Source organism: Cololabis saira, chromosome 12, assembly GCF_033807715.1.
Source record: "Cololabis saira isolate AMF1-May2022 chromosome 12, fColSai1.1, whole genome shotgun sequence".
Taxonomy (NCBI): Eukaryota; Metazoa; Chordata; class Actinopteri; order Beloniformes; family Belonidae; genus Cololabis; species Cololabis saira.
In genome coordinates this window covers 30,872,329-30,888,617 of record NC_084598.1, presented here as the reverse complement: position 1 = coordinate 30,888,617, position 16,289 = coordinate 30,872,329, and the positions used below count along the sequence as shown (strand labels likewise).

At 39.7% G+C, this 16,289-nt stretch overlaps 1 protein-coding gene across 1 annotated transcript; it reads right to left on the bottom strand.

The window, feature by feature from the left end:
• Positions 1-1,713: 1,713 nt before the first annotated feature.
• Positions 1,714-6,200, bottom strand: atp5f1e (ATP synthase F1 subunit epsilon). Its single transcript, XM_061736556.1, has 3 exons — positions 6,088-6,200; positions 5,574-5,695; positions 1,714-1,786 (listed from the first exon to the last, which is right to left on the bottom strand). Coding segments are annotated over exons 1-3 (156 nt in total). The 5' UTR covers positions 6,120-6,200; the 3' UTR covers positions 1,714-1,784.
• Between the last annotated feature and the right edge of the window lie 10,089 nt (positions 6,201-16,289).

Here is a 16,289-nt window from a genome sequence, read left to right as displayed (position 1 = left end):
TCCAGGTTCCTTTTAAAGGGGGGATTTCTCGCCCCTGTCTGGGTTAAAGTTTTTCTCCCACAGAGTGAGTTTTGACCCGACTACAAAGCTTCTTGGAGTTTAACCTCTTACGCCTGTCAATGGCAACCTTTTCTGAGTTTGGTTCTTAAATAACCCTCTGAAATACCACTAACTTCTAATTTAGTTTCCCTAGCCTTGGCATTACTTCTTTAAATACATGTCTAAAAAATTAATGACACTTTTATTGACATATTTGATGTCTTTGCGTGTTTTATTTAAATCCTGCTGTTATAGTTCACTTTCCAGCCATTAAAACTATTCTATTCAAGTCTGACTTTTTCTGATGTTATTTATTCACCTATTGAAGGCTGATCATTGCTCCATCTTCTCATGTAGTTTCCAGTTAACTGGAGTGATGCGTTTTAATGAGACTGCCAGTGTGAGACCACATTTTAGTATTTTTAAATGTCAGCTTGTTAATGAGGTGGTTGGTGGTTTGACCTTGTTTGGTTTGCAGTCAGCTGTGAAGAAGTAATACTGAATGTTTTAATGAGTCTGAGTGTAGCTTGGGGAGTTCTTTCCTGGAAAAGTTTAAAGACTCTTGATCTAGTGGAGCTGATAGGTGCTATTACACTTTTAATGGGCCCCGCACTCGTCTGGATTGTGGCTTTGAAAGAGGTGGATCCCAGACCTGAAGAGACGACTCCTTGTCCAGCTCTTCAAACTTAAACTAAACTTCACTTCACTTGATTGGGATCGGCCTCATCATCTCCTTTAATGTGGGCTCATCTGGGAGCTTGAACATGGAGCACTTCTCCTACAATGCCGGTCCCTTGGTGGTACACAACCTGGACAGGACTCGATTGGACATTACTGGCCAATGTTCCTTAGCTGGAAGTTGATGTATTTTTTCTTATAATTCAGCCAATCAATGAATCCCTCCCCAGGTGCTTTGTGGTCTTGAGCTTTTCTCCCATCCCTATTCCCCACGCAGTTTGGGAGGGCGTATATTGTATCATACACGCCCTGTATAATATTATATATAATATATATTGTATTACTATACTATAATAGTATATTATATACCCAGTCCCAACAAGAAATTCAAATTTGAGTCCTGAAGCCTGAAAACGAAACCGAACCGGCCCCCATGTTCAATGTTGCCTGACAGTTGGTACGAAGCTTTTACGCCGATATATTGTTCTCTTTTGATCGCTGTGCACAAAGACCTAACCTCTCCACTTGTCCAAATAATCTTGTTCCACAAATCTTTGTAGTTTAAAATCTTCATATTGTTTGGGAATGGCCATGTAACTTTTCCTAGGTTGGTAAATAGCAGTTTTCTTTTTCTAAAATGATTACTGACCTTTTTCCTCCTTGGTAATGTGTTAAGCAAATGTCGGCACATTCTTGAGTCCAAATGAAACATATCAGCACACTCATTCCTCTGTAAGTACCATATATCTGTACATTACTGTGTAGACTACCACATCAGTTAATTTAAATGAAATAAAAAAATAAACTGCTCAAACGTGTTTCAGCATCTCATTCCACACATTTTTATTCTCGAGATGAAAAGAACATGAGTGACATTTTTAACTGTTATGCATCTTTAATACAACTTTAATTATAAATGGAAAAAGAAAAATCTGTTTTTTTTCCAGGTCCCCAATCTCCAGCAAATCATCTTGATGATATCCAGATTTGTGTCTCGTTCTCCATGTGGGTGCGGGGTGACAGGATGTTCCACCACCAGGGAAAATTATCTACATGACCTTTTCACATCCTGGAAGGAAAGAAAAAAAAAAGGATAAAGATGACTAAAAATATTCTCATCAAAATGCAAACCTTTAACAAAACAAGAGCAATTCCCTTCATACACAGGAACTTGACTGATCTTTAAACCTCATTTTATATTTTTATTACCATTGCAGGTGACAAAAATGAAAACAAGTTTAATTAATTTCCTGAAGAAAACAAGCTAAACGTGCATTATTCCCACTACCAGTATCTATTATGATGTCTGGATGAAGTACAGAGCAAAGGTGTTAACAGATCTGATAATCATCTGAGAAGTCTTTCACAGAAGGCTGCTTTCCAGTCGCTGGTACTGGGGAGGCATCAAAGTTAGTAGTCTTGTCCACCAACTTTCATGGGAAATTAAAGGAGACCTATTATGGCATCTAATATCTATTTTAAACAGGCCTTGAATGTCTTAAAAACAAGCTTTTGATTTTTTTTGCTAAATAAATTAGAAATTCAGCCTCTGAGCCATGTCTTTATCTTCCCATTCTCTAACCTCATTCTCTATGCGGGAGGGAGCGGGGAGGCTATGATGATGAGGCTCTGTGCTGATTGGCTGCCTGAATGACGCATAGCAGGCGAGGGCACAAAGTGTTGGTTTTTACAACGAACAACAGAGCAATTCGCATGTCTAGCTCGAACAGACGATACACCGCTACGAAAAAATGGCGGCAGCTCCAGCCGGCGGAGTTGTTGTTGTTGTTGTTCCGGCCAGAGTTAGTTGTGGGCGTGGTTTCACGCATCGGAGGCCAACCGATGTAAAGCAGAATCTGAACGGCTCGTAGAAGATACATCACATGGATGGCTCATCCGGGCGGCTGTACAGACACTGCAGAATCTGGTTGCTTTCCTCCTTCTCTGAGTTGGCAGGCTGAGGGGAGACCACTTTATATATGTTAAAGCAAGAGAAAACGTGTTTTTCATAATAGGTCTCCTTTAAATAGCCATTTTCAGAAGTTCAAGTTATCCAGCCATCACTAGAGTATACCTCCTAAAGAAGACATGTCACACACTGACCTCCAGTAGACCGACATTGTTTGAAGGTCATATGTAAACGTGACTTACATTTGTGGGAACAAAAAGTATTTAAAGGCAAAGAAAATAAATTAATTTAATATACCCTTGAATAAATATTGAGGGAAAAAAAAATGCACTTGCTGGTAGGTTTGTTTATTTCACGTTTTCATCCAGTCAATCCAAATTGCAGAATGTTAGGAATTTGTGAGGCAATATTCTGCTTCTTGAAAAATTACCAGTACTAATTTGCATCCAATACAGTGAATAGGAATTCAGAAATAAAACCCACCAGTCCTTTATTCTGAAAGAATAGGAGAATGCATAATCTGATTTTCTATTTCCTTCGTGACATAAACCGTTTGTATCAATGTATCAATGCCATTTTGATTCAGTCTTGTTTGAATATGCACAGTCGCTCAATCCAAGTAAAGGAAACAGTAACCTTGCATAAATGAACAAGGAACGAAAACTCATAACCTTCATTCCAAAGAAATACTTCAACTTGTGTTTAATCAGTTCATTTAAGAATAGATTAACAGTCATCCTCTCCTAAAGTTTTTGGGCACATTCAAGCATTCTCTTCCATTTCTTTCTCGAGTCTCCTAATCACTATATAATGTTATGTAATCACTGTTGATGTCTAAAAAATGCAGAAAAGTGATACCAAACCACAAGTTTCTGGCAATTTTAGTGTTGCCCAGTTCTCATGTGAGACCATGAAAGATAGATGATGCTTCCTAAGATGATTCGAATACACCTTCAAATTACATTGAAATAGACCATGAAAGGGTCTTTTATGCTACTTTTTACATTTTAAGTTCTATGTCTTATTATTTTCAATAGTCCATGTTTACTTTTTATTACGTTTTTTAATTGTTGAAGCACTTTCTTCAACCGTGGTTGTTTAAATGTGCTTATACAAATAAAGACTGATTGAACCTACACACTGTCACCGCTTGATGTCACTGGCTTCTCTCCACCGCACTCACACAACGTCAGAGGAGATGACTTATGATCAGAGGAAGGCATACCTGTCAAGTTTTGGATTTAAAAATAAGGGAAATGTTCCGCCACCCGCTGTCCCACCAGCCCAACCGAGGTCCAGTATTAGATTTTAAGACAGGTTTACAACAAATCTAAAATATCTATCCGTCAACCACTTACAAACTACAATTATGTGCTCAGAATTTGATAGGCCGACCTTTGTTGACCCTGAAATTCCTGACATTCCTATGTATGTAATTCCTATAATAGAGCCTAAATGAAAACACAAAAGTGAATTAAAGCACATTTATTTCTATTAAATATTTTCAGTTTATATACACATTGATTATCTTCAAGTGAAACATTTACATTTTCACTCATGTGGCTCTCTGGCTCACTGATTGATGAGACGGACGCACATTCCTTCCCCGTGAGAGACACTAACATCGCCCATCCTGCTCATCTTTTGGAAAGTAAATTTGGTATCCCCTTTTTAGAGATATTTACACTATGTCTTCGCTTTTTTGGCAGAAATGCCTTCTCTCTCTCTCGTTACATCCATCTATCTTTCTGATTTGTTGTTCCGAGTTTGCCCAAGTTGTCGCCACTAACCTCGCGAGAACCGCCATCCAGGCTACAGAAAGGGGCAGTTATCGCGAGATTAGCGACAATTCAGTTTGGAGAGGCACAATAATGTTTTTAAAAATGATTATAAACTATTGTATTATAAAACGGGAAATGTACGGGAAAATACTAATAAGGGAGGACGGCGGGAAAGAGGGGTAAAATACGGTAGTTTCCCGGCCAAAACGGGAGACTTGACAGCAGGCCAGCTGACAGTCTGGCCGGGGCCCCGGACAAATTAATCTAAGATGGGCCCCCCTGCGCCCGGATCTCTCCTTCTCCCTCTTCCTCTCCTCTCCCTCTGCTCTGCAGGTTTTTATACAAGCTAATGGACGTTAACATTAGAGCTAGCCAGTTAGGTTAAGTTACAAGGTTGGTAAATGTTGGCTGCGCTGTTTCTTACCTTGCTCTACGCTGACTTTATTAATTCCAGCTTCACCGTCACCACCCTTTTTAAAATATTTGTGCAGAGAATCTCTGAGGCCTCTATTTTCTTCTTATCTTTTCTCTTCTTTTCTGAGCACCGGACTTGTGCTGTCCGGACATTTTGACCATTCTAATGGTTGAATTAAATGATAACATCAAATTTTGATCAGCGGCCAAACCACTTTTGTGTTGGGGGTGAGGGGGTTCTTGACCACTATTTCAAGGACAATTAGGAAGAAAACAAATAACAAGCTTTTATGTAACTCAAATACTGCATATTTTCCACAACTAGGCATATTTTGAAACATTTTGAAAAATGATTCCATAATTTAATGAGAATAAAAAAAAGAAAAAGAACGAGGGGGTTCTTGACCACTATTTCAAGGACAATTAGGAAGAAAACAAATAACAAGCTTTTATGTAACTCAAATACTACATATTTTTCCACAACTAGGCATATTTTGAAACATTTTGAAAAATGATTCCATAATTTAATGAGAATAAAAAAAATAAAAAGAACGAGGGCCCAGTTCTGCCCCATGGGATTTTTTGTTGCAGTACCGCGGCTGGCCACTGGAAAAAATCGGCGTGCTGCTGAGTGCGAGACCCGGGGGCTGCAACAGACCCGTTTGTCCCCCCCTATCGGCGGGCGTGCTTGACAGGTATGGAGGAAGGATGGTAGTAAAAAAAAAAATTATGATATATAAAAACAAACTTACACGCTGTTTTGGGTTTTATGACTTTGACGCTGGCTTCTGCGGCTTTCATGGCCTCAGCTTTGACCTGCGGCTTCATCGCAGCCCGCACCGCGCTGGCGCAGATAGCGGAGAAGCGGATGTAGCTGCAGAGAGGACACACGTATTAAGGCTGATTCATGGTTCCGCGTTACACCGACGCAGAGCCTACGCCGTAGGTTCTGCGTACCCTACGGCGTATGCTCTGCGTCGATTTAACGCAGAACCATAATTCAGGCTTTAGAGACATGTGGAAGGTCAGGCAATGGTAGTGTTGCAACACAATTGAAATGAGTACATTACTGGCATTTATCAAATGTAAAGCACACTATGAAGGTACACTTGGGGGTCGTAAGCTGACCCCACGTAGTCCTAACAAGTAGCTCAGTTAATGTAAAAAGACAAAAACCAATCCAACAAATCCAATTGCAAGTTACACAGTCGACGATTAGCAGTTAAATCTTTCTCAAAAACTGTACATTTGCATGCGTTTCCTTACCTTAGGCCTGCCTGTCTCCAGTACGCAACCATCTTGTTGTGTTGTAGCTTCAAGGACAGGCTGTACTGCGCTCTTCTTCTCTGGACGGACTGACTGTAGGAAACAACCTTAGAGGCGCAGCACCGCCACCTACTGGTGGGAAATATATAGAGCAGAAGATTGAATCAGAATCAGAATCAGGTTTAGGGTTTATTCAAGAGTACCTGGCTGAGAATTCCTCCATTTTTTAAAGCCCTTAAACTCATGTCAAAAAGAAATGCAGTACAACTTTTGAACACAATTGAAGAATATAATTTATTGGATAAGCCCTAGCCCCTTAAGTTATTTTCCTTTTTTTATTTTATTTCTTTTCCTTCTGTTCTCTCTTTATGCACCTTTTCCCTGATACATGTTGAAAAAAAAAATGTCATGCTTTGTTGTTTGTATATGAATATATTTTCAAAAAAAAAAAAAAAAAAAAAAGAGTACCTGGCTGCAGGCAAGATGGCCGACAAGGGCGCCGCCATACTTCCATCCATACCGGAAGTCCATACCGGAAGTTGGTCACTTCGTTAATATATATATTTTTTAAATTAATTTATTTTTTTTAAATTAACATTTGCAAACAGTACAATGATAACAAACTTCACATTATGCAATTTCACGTTGAATTATAACATATAAAGAGTATTACTCAAATAAAAAACAAAACCAATGCATACCGGAGGTCCAGACCGGAAGTCCATTACCGGAAGTTGGTCTTTTTTTTTTACAAGCTTTATTGAATAGTTCTCATATTACAAAAAACATGAACAGACAGACATACAAAACAGTCATTGATACATAAAAGTACAACAACACAGGAGCCAGGGGGATTTTTAAACAAACACATTAAATAGAGAGCATAAATTAACAGTTTTGACAGCTTTTTTGTTATTTGAGTCAGAGATGGAACTCAAGTATTGTTTGGTTTCATTCTCAAAAATTAAAAAAAGGGGTTTTGAATGACTGAATTTGGATTTATGAATATTAAACTTTGCAAGAATAATTATTAAATTGATTACAAAAGATTCTCTAGATTTGTTTCTTTCATTACTGATGAAACCAAACAATACATTTTTCCAATACAGAGTGAAGTCAGAGTCAATTTTATCTATAATAAATCGGGATACATCTTTCCAGAATTTGTTAGTGTAGGGACATTGCCAACACAAGTGTACCAGTGTTTCAGGGGACATTTCACACAACGAACAGTCAACACAAATATCTCTTTTGAATTTAAGAAGATAATGATTAGCAGGGTAATACTTATGTAACATTTTAAAAGAGATTTCCCTCACTTTATTTGTAAGAAGGTATTTGTATGGAAGAGTCCAGATGTTTTTCCAATTTAAGTCATCACCAAAACCAGACCAGTAAGCAATAACATAAGGGTTGGTGATTATATCATTTTGAAACAGGGAACGTATATTACGATTGTTACTCCTTGTGGATGTAACTAGACAAACTTTGCCCACTGAAGTTTTCTTGGGGTCCAGATATGGTAAGCAGGCTGGTCTTTCAACCGGAAGTTGGTCTTCTTCGTGTATATTGTTCAAATATGACGGAGGAAGTTTAAAAGCGGCCATTAAACGAAAATTATAAAACATTATTATAAAACATTATATAACATAACGTACTTACTAATAACTATGTTTTTTTTTAATTATTTATATACATATATAACAAAATAAAAAACATGTATGTATGTATATATATATATATATATATATATATATATATATATATATATATATATATATATATATATATATATATATATAAATATCAAAAACAAGGGAAAAGCATGAACAAAAATGAGGAGGAACAAATTAAACTGAACATACCGGTAACAATGAAAAAATAATGAACAATGACTGTGGGATCAGCATCAGATTCCCACTGGCCATCATGATCTCAGCCTTCAGTCTGGTCATGCCCTCTCCTTCCAGGATTTTGATCATTATCTGAAAAACAGTTAAATGATCTAATCATACTCTAACGTGTGCACTGTTTTGGTTTTATGTTTTCCAAAGGAATAAAATATTGACCACCAAATCATTTCCTTCCATTTCCCAAGGAAGCTCTATTGACCATCTTACCTCTGGGAGCATCACATCAAAGACAAAATCCAGCAGTCTAATCTCCCCTCTCTGTATTCTTGCTCCTATACCTGTGACCTCCTCAATCACCCTCAGTAGCACAAAGATCTATTGAAAATAAAAGTATATATATATATATATATATATATATATATATATATATATATATATATATATATATATATATATATATATATATATATATATATATATATGTATATATATATATATATATATATATATATATATATATATATATATATATGTATATATATATATATATATATATATATATATATATATATATATATATATATATAAATAAAATGTGTGTGTTTTATCATTTTCGAGTCGCTGCTTGTAAACTAGTCTATGGTAAACTACCTCCGTAGGCTATATATATATACATACATGTTTTTTATTTTGTTATATATGTATATAAATAAGTTAAAAAGACATCATTATTAGTAAGTACATTTATATTAGATAGGCTATATATATATATTCATGTTATATTTTAATAATATAAATCCCATATTGGAATAAATATGTAAAAAATATTAACTGGAAGAAGGTCTGGCTCTCACCCAACCAATACCTGGTGACAAACAAAGTTAAAGAAATTTTACTTAAGTTAATTCATTAATTCTATCCTACAAATGATCACATTGTAAAAAGATTCAAAAGAAATATCGATTCAAACTGTACTTTTTGTTCTGCAAATTCTGAAACGATGACTCACTTATTCTGGCTGTGCCCCATTGTTCAAACTTTTTGGAGTGATATGTGTAATTTTGTGTCGGAAAGAATTGATATTGATTTTAATTTATTTTGGAAGGATGTGTTGTTTGGTGTTTTTGACCATGTAACAATTAGAACAAAGCCAAAAGAAACATTTATTATTAATTTGTTGATTATCCTCGCAAAATTCCACATCCACAAATCCAAATTCTTACGCAAAAAAACCTTTTTTTTTACTTTTCGTTGTGAATTAAAACAGTATCTGGACTCTATTAAGTTTTCTAATAATTCAAAAGCAATCAAAACCATAAATGTATGTAAATGTTTTGGCTTTCTGTTATAATGTGTTGTGCTTTTTGTTTTGTTTTTTATTTGAGTAATACTCTTTATATGATATAATTCAACGTGAAATTGCATAATGTGAAGTTTTGTTATTATTGTACTGTTTGCAAATGTTAATTAAAAAAATTAATAAATTAAAAAATATATATATCAGTGTTTCCCCTAGAATTTTTTTCAGGCCCGGTGGTACCCACCGAAAAGATCCTAAACAGACGAGGCGCGTGGGACGGCATATTGGACATGTAGCAATATAAAAAAGTTTTACATTAAAAATCATTGTAGGCCTATATTGCTGAATGATATCACTTCAATGAAATAATCAGATTTAATCTAACCTTTAACCAAAGTGTGATGGGCCTGAAAGGTCTGACCCATATGAGCATTGAGCATCTTTTCTATATATTTCAGAGGGATCTCTATGAAAACCCTGTGGGATGGTCCTCTTTTAACGGACTGCTTGTGCTGACGGCATATGTGACAAAACATCCCTATTCATAATTGAGATTATATCAGTTATAAATAATTTAAACATTGTAGTTTTGTTTTACCAGATTTGTTATAACAGAGTTACATGCATTTGACTGGGGGAAAAATTTACCTTTAGTGGTTCTAGTGGAAAGACAATCTATTGTCTGTGTTATTTTCATCATTATTGCTTACCAAAAAAAGAAGCTCAATCAGAACAAAAATGTAAGCTAAACAACAAATTGGAAATTTACCATGGGGACTGTGGTACAACCAAGGGCTGTATTTATGGTTATTAAGCCATTAGGGATCCCAGCCAGATGTTCTGTGATTAGATGTGTTGTTTTTTACTGGGTCACCAGTCGGACCGGTGTCAGCGACGGTAAAGGCTGATTTATGGTCCGCGGGACACCAACCCAGACCTACGGCGTAGGGTACGCGGCGACGCACCACGTACGGTGCGTGTCTCCGCGTACCCTACGCCGTTGGTGTACCGCAGAACCATAAATCAGCCTTGACGCTCATACATGGCTGGCACTAGGACCCCGCGGACGCCTGGTGTCGTCGGGCTGTGTTTTCCTTCATCTTCCCTGCAGCGTCTCATGCAAACACAAACAGACGAACCTGGCAGAAACATTTCTTTATATCATGTTGTCTGTCGCCCGCGATATTTATTTTTATTTTTTTTTACTAGCTACTAACTCTATACATCCCATAATATATAATAATATGTCAGTGCTCTCAGCAGCGTTACTAGGCAACGAAGCAGGTTGACTCCCGTTGCAGAACAGCTGCAGAGGCTCCTAAACGTAAATGATCATTGATTTTTTTTTTTTTAGGCCTGGCGGGGGGTCTCGTTGGCCTGGCGGCCCCGCCAGGCCTATATAATGGTAGGGGAAACACTGTATATTAACGAAGTGACCAACTTCCGGTATGGACTTCCGGTATGGATGGAAGTATGGCGGCGCCCTTGTCGGCCATCTTGCCTGCAGCCAGGTCCCTCTCCCTGCGACCGCTGCAGGAGGAGGACTGTAGCCTCAGTATATGAGCCGCTGCTTAACCCACTGCGCCACCGAGCGGCCCAAAGTTGAAATACATTTTGACTTTTTTCTCGAAATTGTACAACATTATTCTCGACATTTCGACTTTTTTGGCTCCCTGAATGACGTGTAGCAGGGGAGGGAACAAAGCTTCTCTGCGGGGAGAAGAGCCGGCTGCGTACACAAAGCGTCTCCCATGAGAGAAGTTTCTGCGACAAAATAAATTCCATTGCTTTATTTTTTTTGTATTGGACTGTCCTAACTGGCCGCGAGTTTAACGGTTTCAGTGTGGACAGAGAGCGTCCGATGTCACGCAGCTCGATGCGATAGTCGGACGCTCTCATTCAGTTACACGGTGGAAACGGATCTTAAAGCCTGAATTACGGTTCTGCGTTAAATCGACGCGTTCCCTACGCCGTAGGCTCTGCGTTGGTGTAACGCGGAACCATAAATCAGCCTTTAGTCACCTCGTCTTCACACAGGAAGATTTAATTGAATTCTAAACAGTTACACCATAGTTCTTTACTCAGAGTCCTCATCATTTCATATGTTTCAAGAAATCACAACACTGAATTTTCACAAATTTTACAAACTTTATTGTTAAAAAAGAACATAAGTTGTATATGAATAACATGTATGCACTATTGCTGGCTCAAGGAAGGACCGTGGATTTCTTCTGAAGGTGTCATTGAACATCTTCAGGTGCATTGCTTGGAAGAATCTGGTTGTGGGCGTGGTTTCAGCAGCGGAGGCCGACCTATGGAAATCAGCTCCTGAAATCAGGGTAGGTGCGTAGATTGACCGGTAAATCGAGAGCTTCGCCTTTCGACTCAGCTCCTTCTTCACCACGACGGTCCAGTACACCGACCGCATAACTGCGGATGCTGCACCGATCCGTCTGTCAATCTCCCGCTCCATCGTTCCCTCACTCGTGAACAAAACCCCGAGATACTTGAACTCCTCCACCTGAGTCAGGACATCTCCCCCCACCCGGAGAAGGCACGCCACCCTTTCCCGGTGGAGAACCATGGCCTCGGTTTTGGAGGTGCTGATTCTCATCCCTGCCGCGTCGCACTCGGCCTCAAACCGCCTCAAACCGCCCCAGCACATGCTGAAGGTCCCGGTCCGATGAAGCCAACAAGACAACGTCATCCGCAAAAAGCAGAGACGAAATCCTGCGGTTTCCAAACCGGATCCCCTCCGGCCCTTGGCTACGCCTAGAAATCCTGTCCATAAAAATTATGAACAGGACCGGTGATAAAGGGCAGCCCTGCCGGAGTCCGACATGCACCTGGAACAAGTCTGATCTACTGCCGGGAATGCGAACCAAACTCCTGCTCCGATCATACAGAGACCGGACAGCCCTTAATAGAGGGCCCCGGACTCCATACTCACTCAGCACCCCCCACAGAATGGCACGAGGGACACGGTCAAATGCCTTCTCCAGATCCACAAAACACATGTAGACTGGTTGGGCAAATTCCCATGAACCCTCGAGCACCCTGCGGAGGGTATAGAGCTGGTCCAGTGTTCCGCGACCGGGACGAAAACATCTGCTTCTGTTCTGGTTAAGTTGAGCAGCTATCTGACGTCCACATATGAACTTTTTTTGGGGAAACGGGAAAGACCAGAGCGCCCGGAGAAAACCCAGAGAGAAAGAGAAGGTCCATCGCGCTACATTTCTTCAGGAGTGGAGCAGCGTCTTATTTATATCTCTTCTTTTTAGGGCCCAATCACTTACAGTGCAAAGGCCCTATTGTATCTGTAGGAATTTTTCTTTATTCTTCCAACGAAAGGAGGGCCTTTTTGCCCCCTAAACGTGCCCCAAAAGTCACCAAATTTTGCACACAAGCCAGGCCTGGCGAGTTTGCATTAATGGGCGTGACAAAATGGCTCAACAGCGCCCCCTAGAAAACTTTTGCCTCAAGCCCCACAATACAGTTTGACGTACATGCACGAAAATCGGTACACACCTGTATCATGTCGCAACTTAAAGAAAAGTCTCTTGGCGCCATGGCCGAAACCGAACAGGAAGTCGGCCATTTTGAACATTTTGAATTAATCGCGTTATTTTGGCGCAATTTATTCTATTCCTTTGGCAGTTAATACGGCCCGAACCGTAACGTGCACCCAGGTGTGTTATACATCAAAATGTGCGTCTCCATCCTGCGACTACGCGCATTACTTTTCTCTTTCAAAAGCGTTACCGTGGCGTTCATCTGATTGGTTCAGACAGAGAAAACCTTGTGCCTCAAGCCCCACAATACGGTTTGACGTACATGAACGAAAATCGGTACACAACTGTATCATGTCGCAACTTAAAGAAAAGTCTCTTGGCGCCATGGCCGAAACTGAACAGGAAGTCGGACAGGAAGTTTTGAACATTTTGAATTAATCGCGTAATTTTGGCGAAATTTATGCTATTCCTTTGGCAGTTAATACGGCCCGAACCGTAACGTGCAACCAGGTGTGTTATACATCAAAATATGTATAACCCAGTGTGCATGTTTTTGTGCGTGTCTCCAACCCCACCCATGGTGTGGGTACTGAAGTCCACAGCGTCCCCGGCGGGAATCGAACCCAGGACCTTCTTGCTGTGAGACGGCTGCACTACCAGGTGTGCACGCGTGCCCTCCCATTTGTATTTATATCTCTTCTGTGGAAGATTTGGGGCTGTTCGTCCAGCAGGATCATGGCGTTATTAGCGCTGCGTGTGAGACGCTGCATGTCCAGGCCGAGCTCCTCACCCAGGGTGAGTTGAGAGCACAGGACGCCCTGGAACGGTCCAGTTCTTATCTCCGGGAGGTGGAAGGACTCCCACTTCGGCTTTGGAGGCTCCTGCACCATCACTTTTCCCTGACGTTTTTTCTCCGCGATGGCACGATTGACTTCCTGACAGTGGATTGCCCTTTCTATCTTTTTTTGCTGATTTTTATGCTCTTGAATTAGGAAAAGTCTTTCATCCTCGAGCTGGGACTGCCTGGTGTCGTACTTGGCCTGTTTTTCTGCCCTCTTCTGCAACAACTTTCCTTGTACCTGCTCGTTCAGAAATTTATGATATGAGTCTTTCCACTCAGCTTTCTTGTCCTTCTCTTCCTTCAACCTGTTTTCTTCCTTCTTGGCTTGCCAATACATACAATTATTAAATCCTCTCTCCTCTTCAAGACGCCACTTGGCTTCCCTTTCTTCCTGCACCGCTGCCAACTGATCCAACACATATTTGAGGTCTTTCTTTTTCGGCCCTTTTTCGGTCTTCTCCTGCTTCGTCACATCTTGGTCAGGCTGACCACATGTCGTGTGATTTTGATGTCCTTTCAGGCTCGTTCCTGCCTTTCCTTTCAAAGGTATAGAGGGGTTGTCCTCAGTGAAGTCTTTCTCCCCCTTTTTCATCTGTTGTTTCCGTTTATTGTGTAATGAGGCTAATTCTAAATTGTCCTTTTGAATACATTGAGCATCAAAAGTCTGTTTAAACTTTTGGAAACACGGAAGTTGCTGGACGCACTTTATCTTGATCTGATTGAGCTCCTTAGCCCTAGCCTCTTGCTTTTTGACCTTCATCTTCTCCATGTCGTCTCTCGTAACGGGCGCATATGGATTAATTCGTTTACAATCGCCCTGTCCGTTTTTCTCTTTCACTGACCCCTGGATTCTGTTCCACGAGTTTGGTGTGACAGCTCTGTCAGTCATTTCTGAAGTAAATAAGGTGTGAAGGTAATAATGTAGTGAATGTACTTGTTATAAGTTTTCTGTTGTTGTTGTTGTCGAGTCTACAACCCCTCAGACGAACACTCGCTCGTGATGTGCACTCAATGCTTCCCTGGGGAAAATGAGAATTTCCCCAACATCAGTCTTTTATTGACTGAGATGTCTTATGACATCATCAGAACATTGACGTCATCCCTCCTTTGATCAGGCCTGCTTAGGCCCCGCCCACATGTGTGACTGTAGAATCTCCTGCTTCGACCTAAGCAAACATTCTAAACAAACAAAAGGAGAAAAAACTGTATTTTTCCATGACATCATTCTGCTCTTAAACAATGACCAGCTGGTCTGAAGCAAACAGGAAGTGTCAAACTGTCAAAGACAAAATCAATCATTCAAAAAACATGATGTTTCAAATGTCAAGTTGACGAGGCAGATGTTCAGACTTGTTTTCTCAGCGCAGGTGGACATCATTTGCACAGAGAGGTTAGATTTCTACCGTCGGACTCTTTTGGAGACGATGTGTAAAATTCCCGCAGATAATGATAAGGATCATCTGACGGCTCGCTGACGCTGTGTCTGCAACGTCTCTCTTCACCTGTCAAGGCTGAATTATGGTTCCGCGTTAAATCCACGGCGGTGGTACGCAGTACTCGAGTTGTAAAAACAGCTTTCTTCCGGACAGAGTTAATGTGGGTGATCCACTTCAGGTCCCGAGAGATTGTGGATCCCAGGAACCTGAAGGAGTCTGTGGTGGAGACAGTGCTGTTGAGGATGTTGAGGGGGGGGAGTGGCGGTGGGTTTTTCCTGAAGTTCATTTAAACGTATACAGCCCTCCAGTTGGTGATATTTTTAACTGTTGGATACTATAATTCTCAGAAACCTGCAGCTTAATTACCCATATTCATACCGTATATCCGCAAATGAATCCCAAAACTCATTACAGTTGTCAAGCAGTAGCACTGTTGCCTAATAGGTGAAAAGTCCCAAGTTCAAATGTGTGGAGATTGCATTTTCAACCTAACCTTGCATGAGTTTGTCCAGGTGCTCTTCTCTCTCACAGTCCCAAAACATACTTGTTGGGTTCATTTGTGATTCTGAATTGACAATAGAGTAAGTATGTATCAGAAATGTTTCATCAATCCACAGGGGTGCATTTGTTTTGTAACTGGTGCACCTGTCAGAATTGTGAATATAGCACACTTACATACTACTTTAAATTGAAATATACAGAAACTTCCTGAGAATTATAGTATTCAACAGTTAAAAATATCACCAACTGGAGTGCTGTATACGTTTAAATGAATAAATAAAGATCACATATTTATTTATTTATCTCTGCACTTCCATCACTGTCTGGTTCGGATCGGCCACCAAACTAGACAGTTTCTTCCCCCAAGCTGTTGCTCTGATGAGCTCTCATCACTCGTAGAGTCTCAGAGTAATCAACAACTGTGAAATAATAATAATAATAATAATAATAATAATAATAATGATAATAATAATAATAATAATAATAATAATAATAACCACAATCGTATGCTGTAACAATGCACCCAATAACCATGTCTACCTCATACTGCTGCACCTTGGTCACTTAAAAAAAAAGGTATATGTTAATAAGAGCTGTCATTTGTCTATTTACTGTAGACTGAGCGAAACAACCGGATTCACATTCCCTATTTTGTTTGACCTGATTTGGCCAATAAACCTGATTCTGATTCTAAATATAAAGTGCGTTATAAATAAAATGTATCATTATTATTATTATTTGAAGATATATGGAATGGAT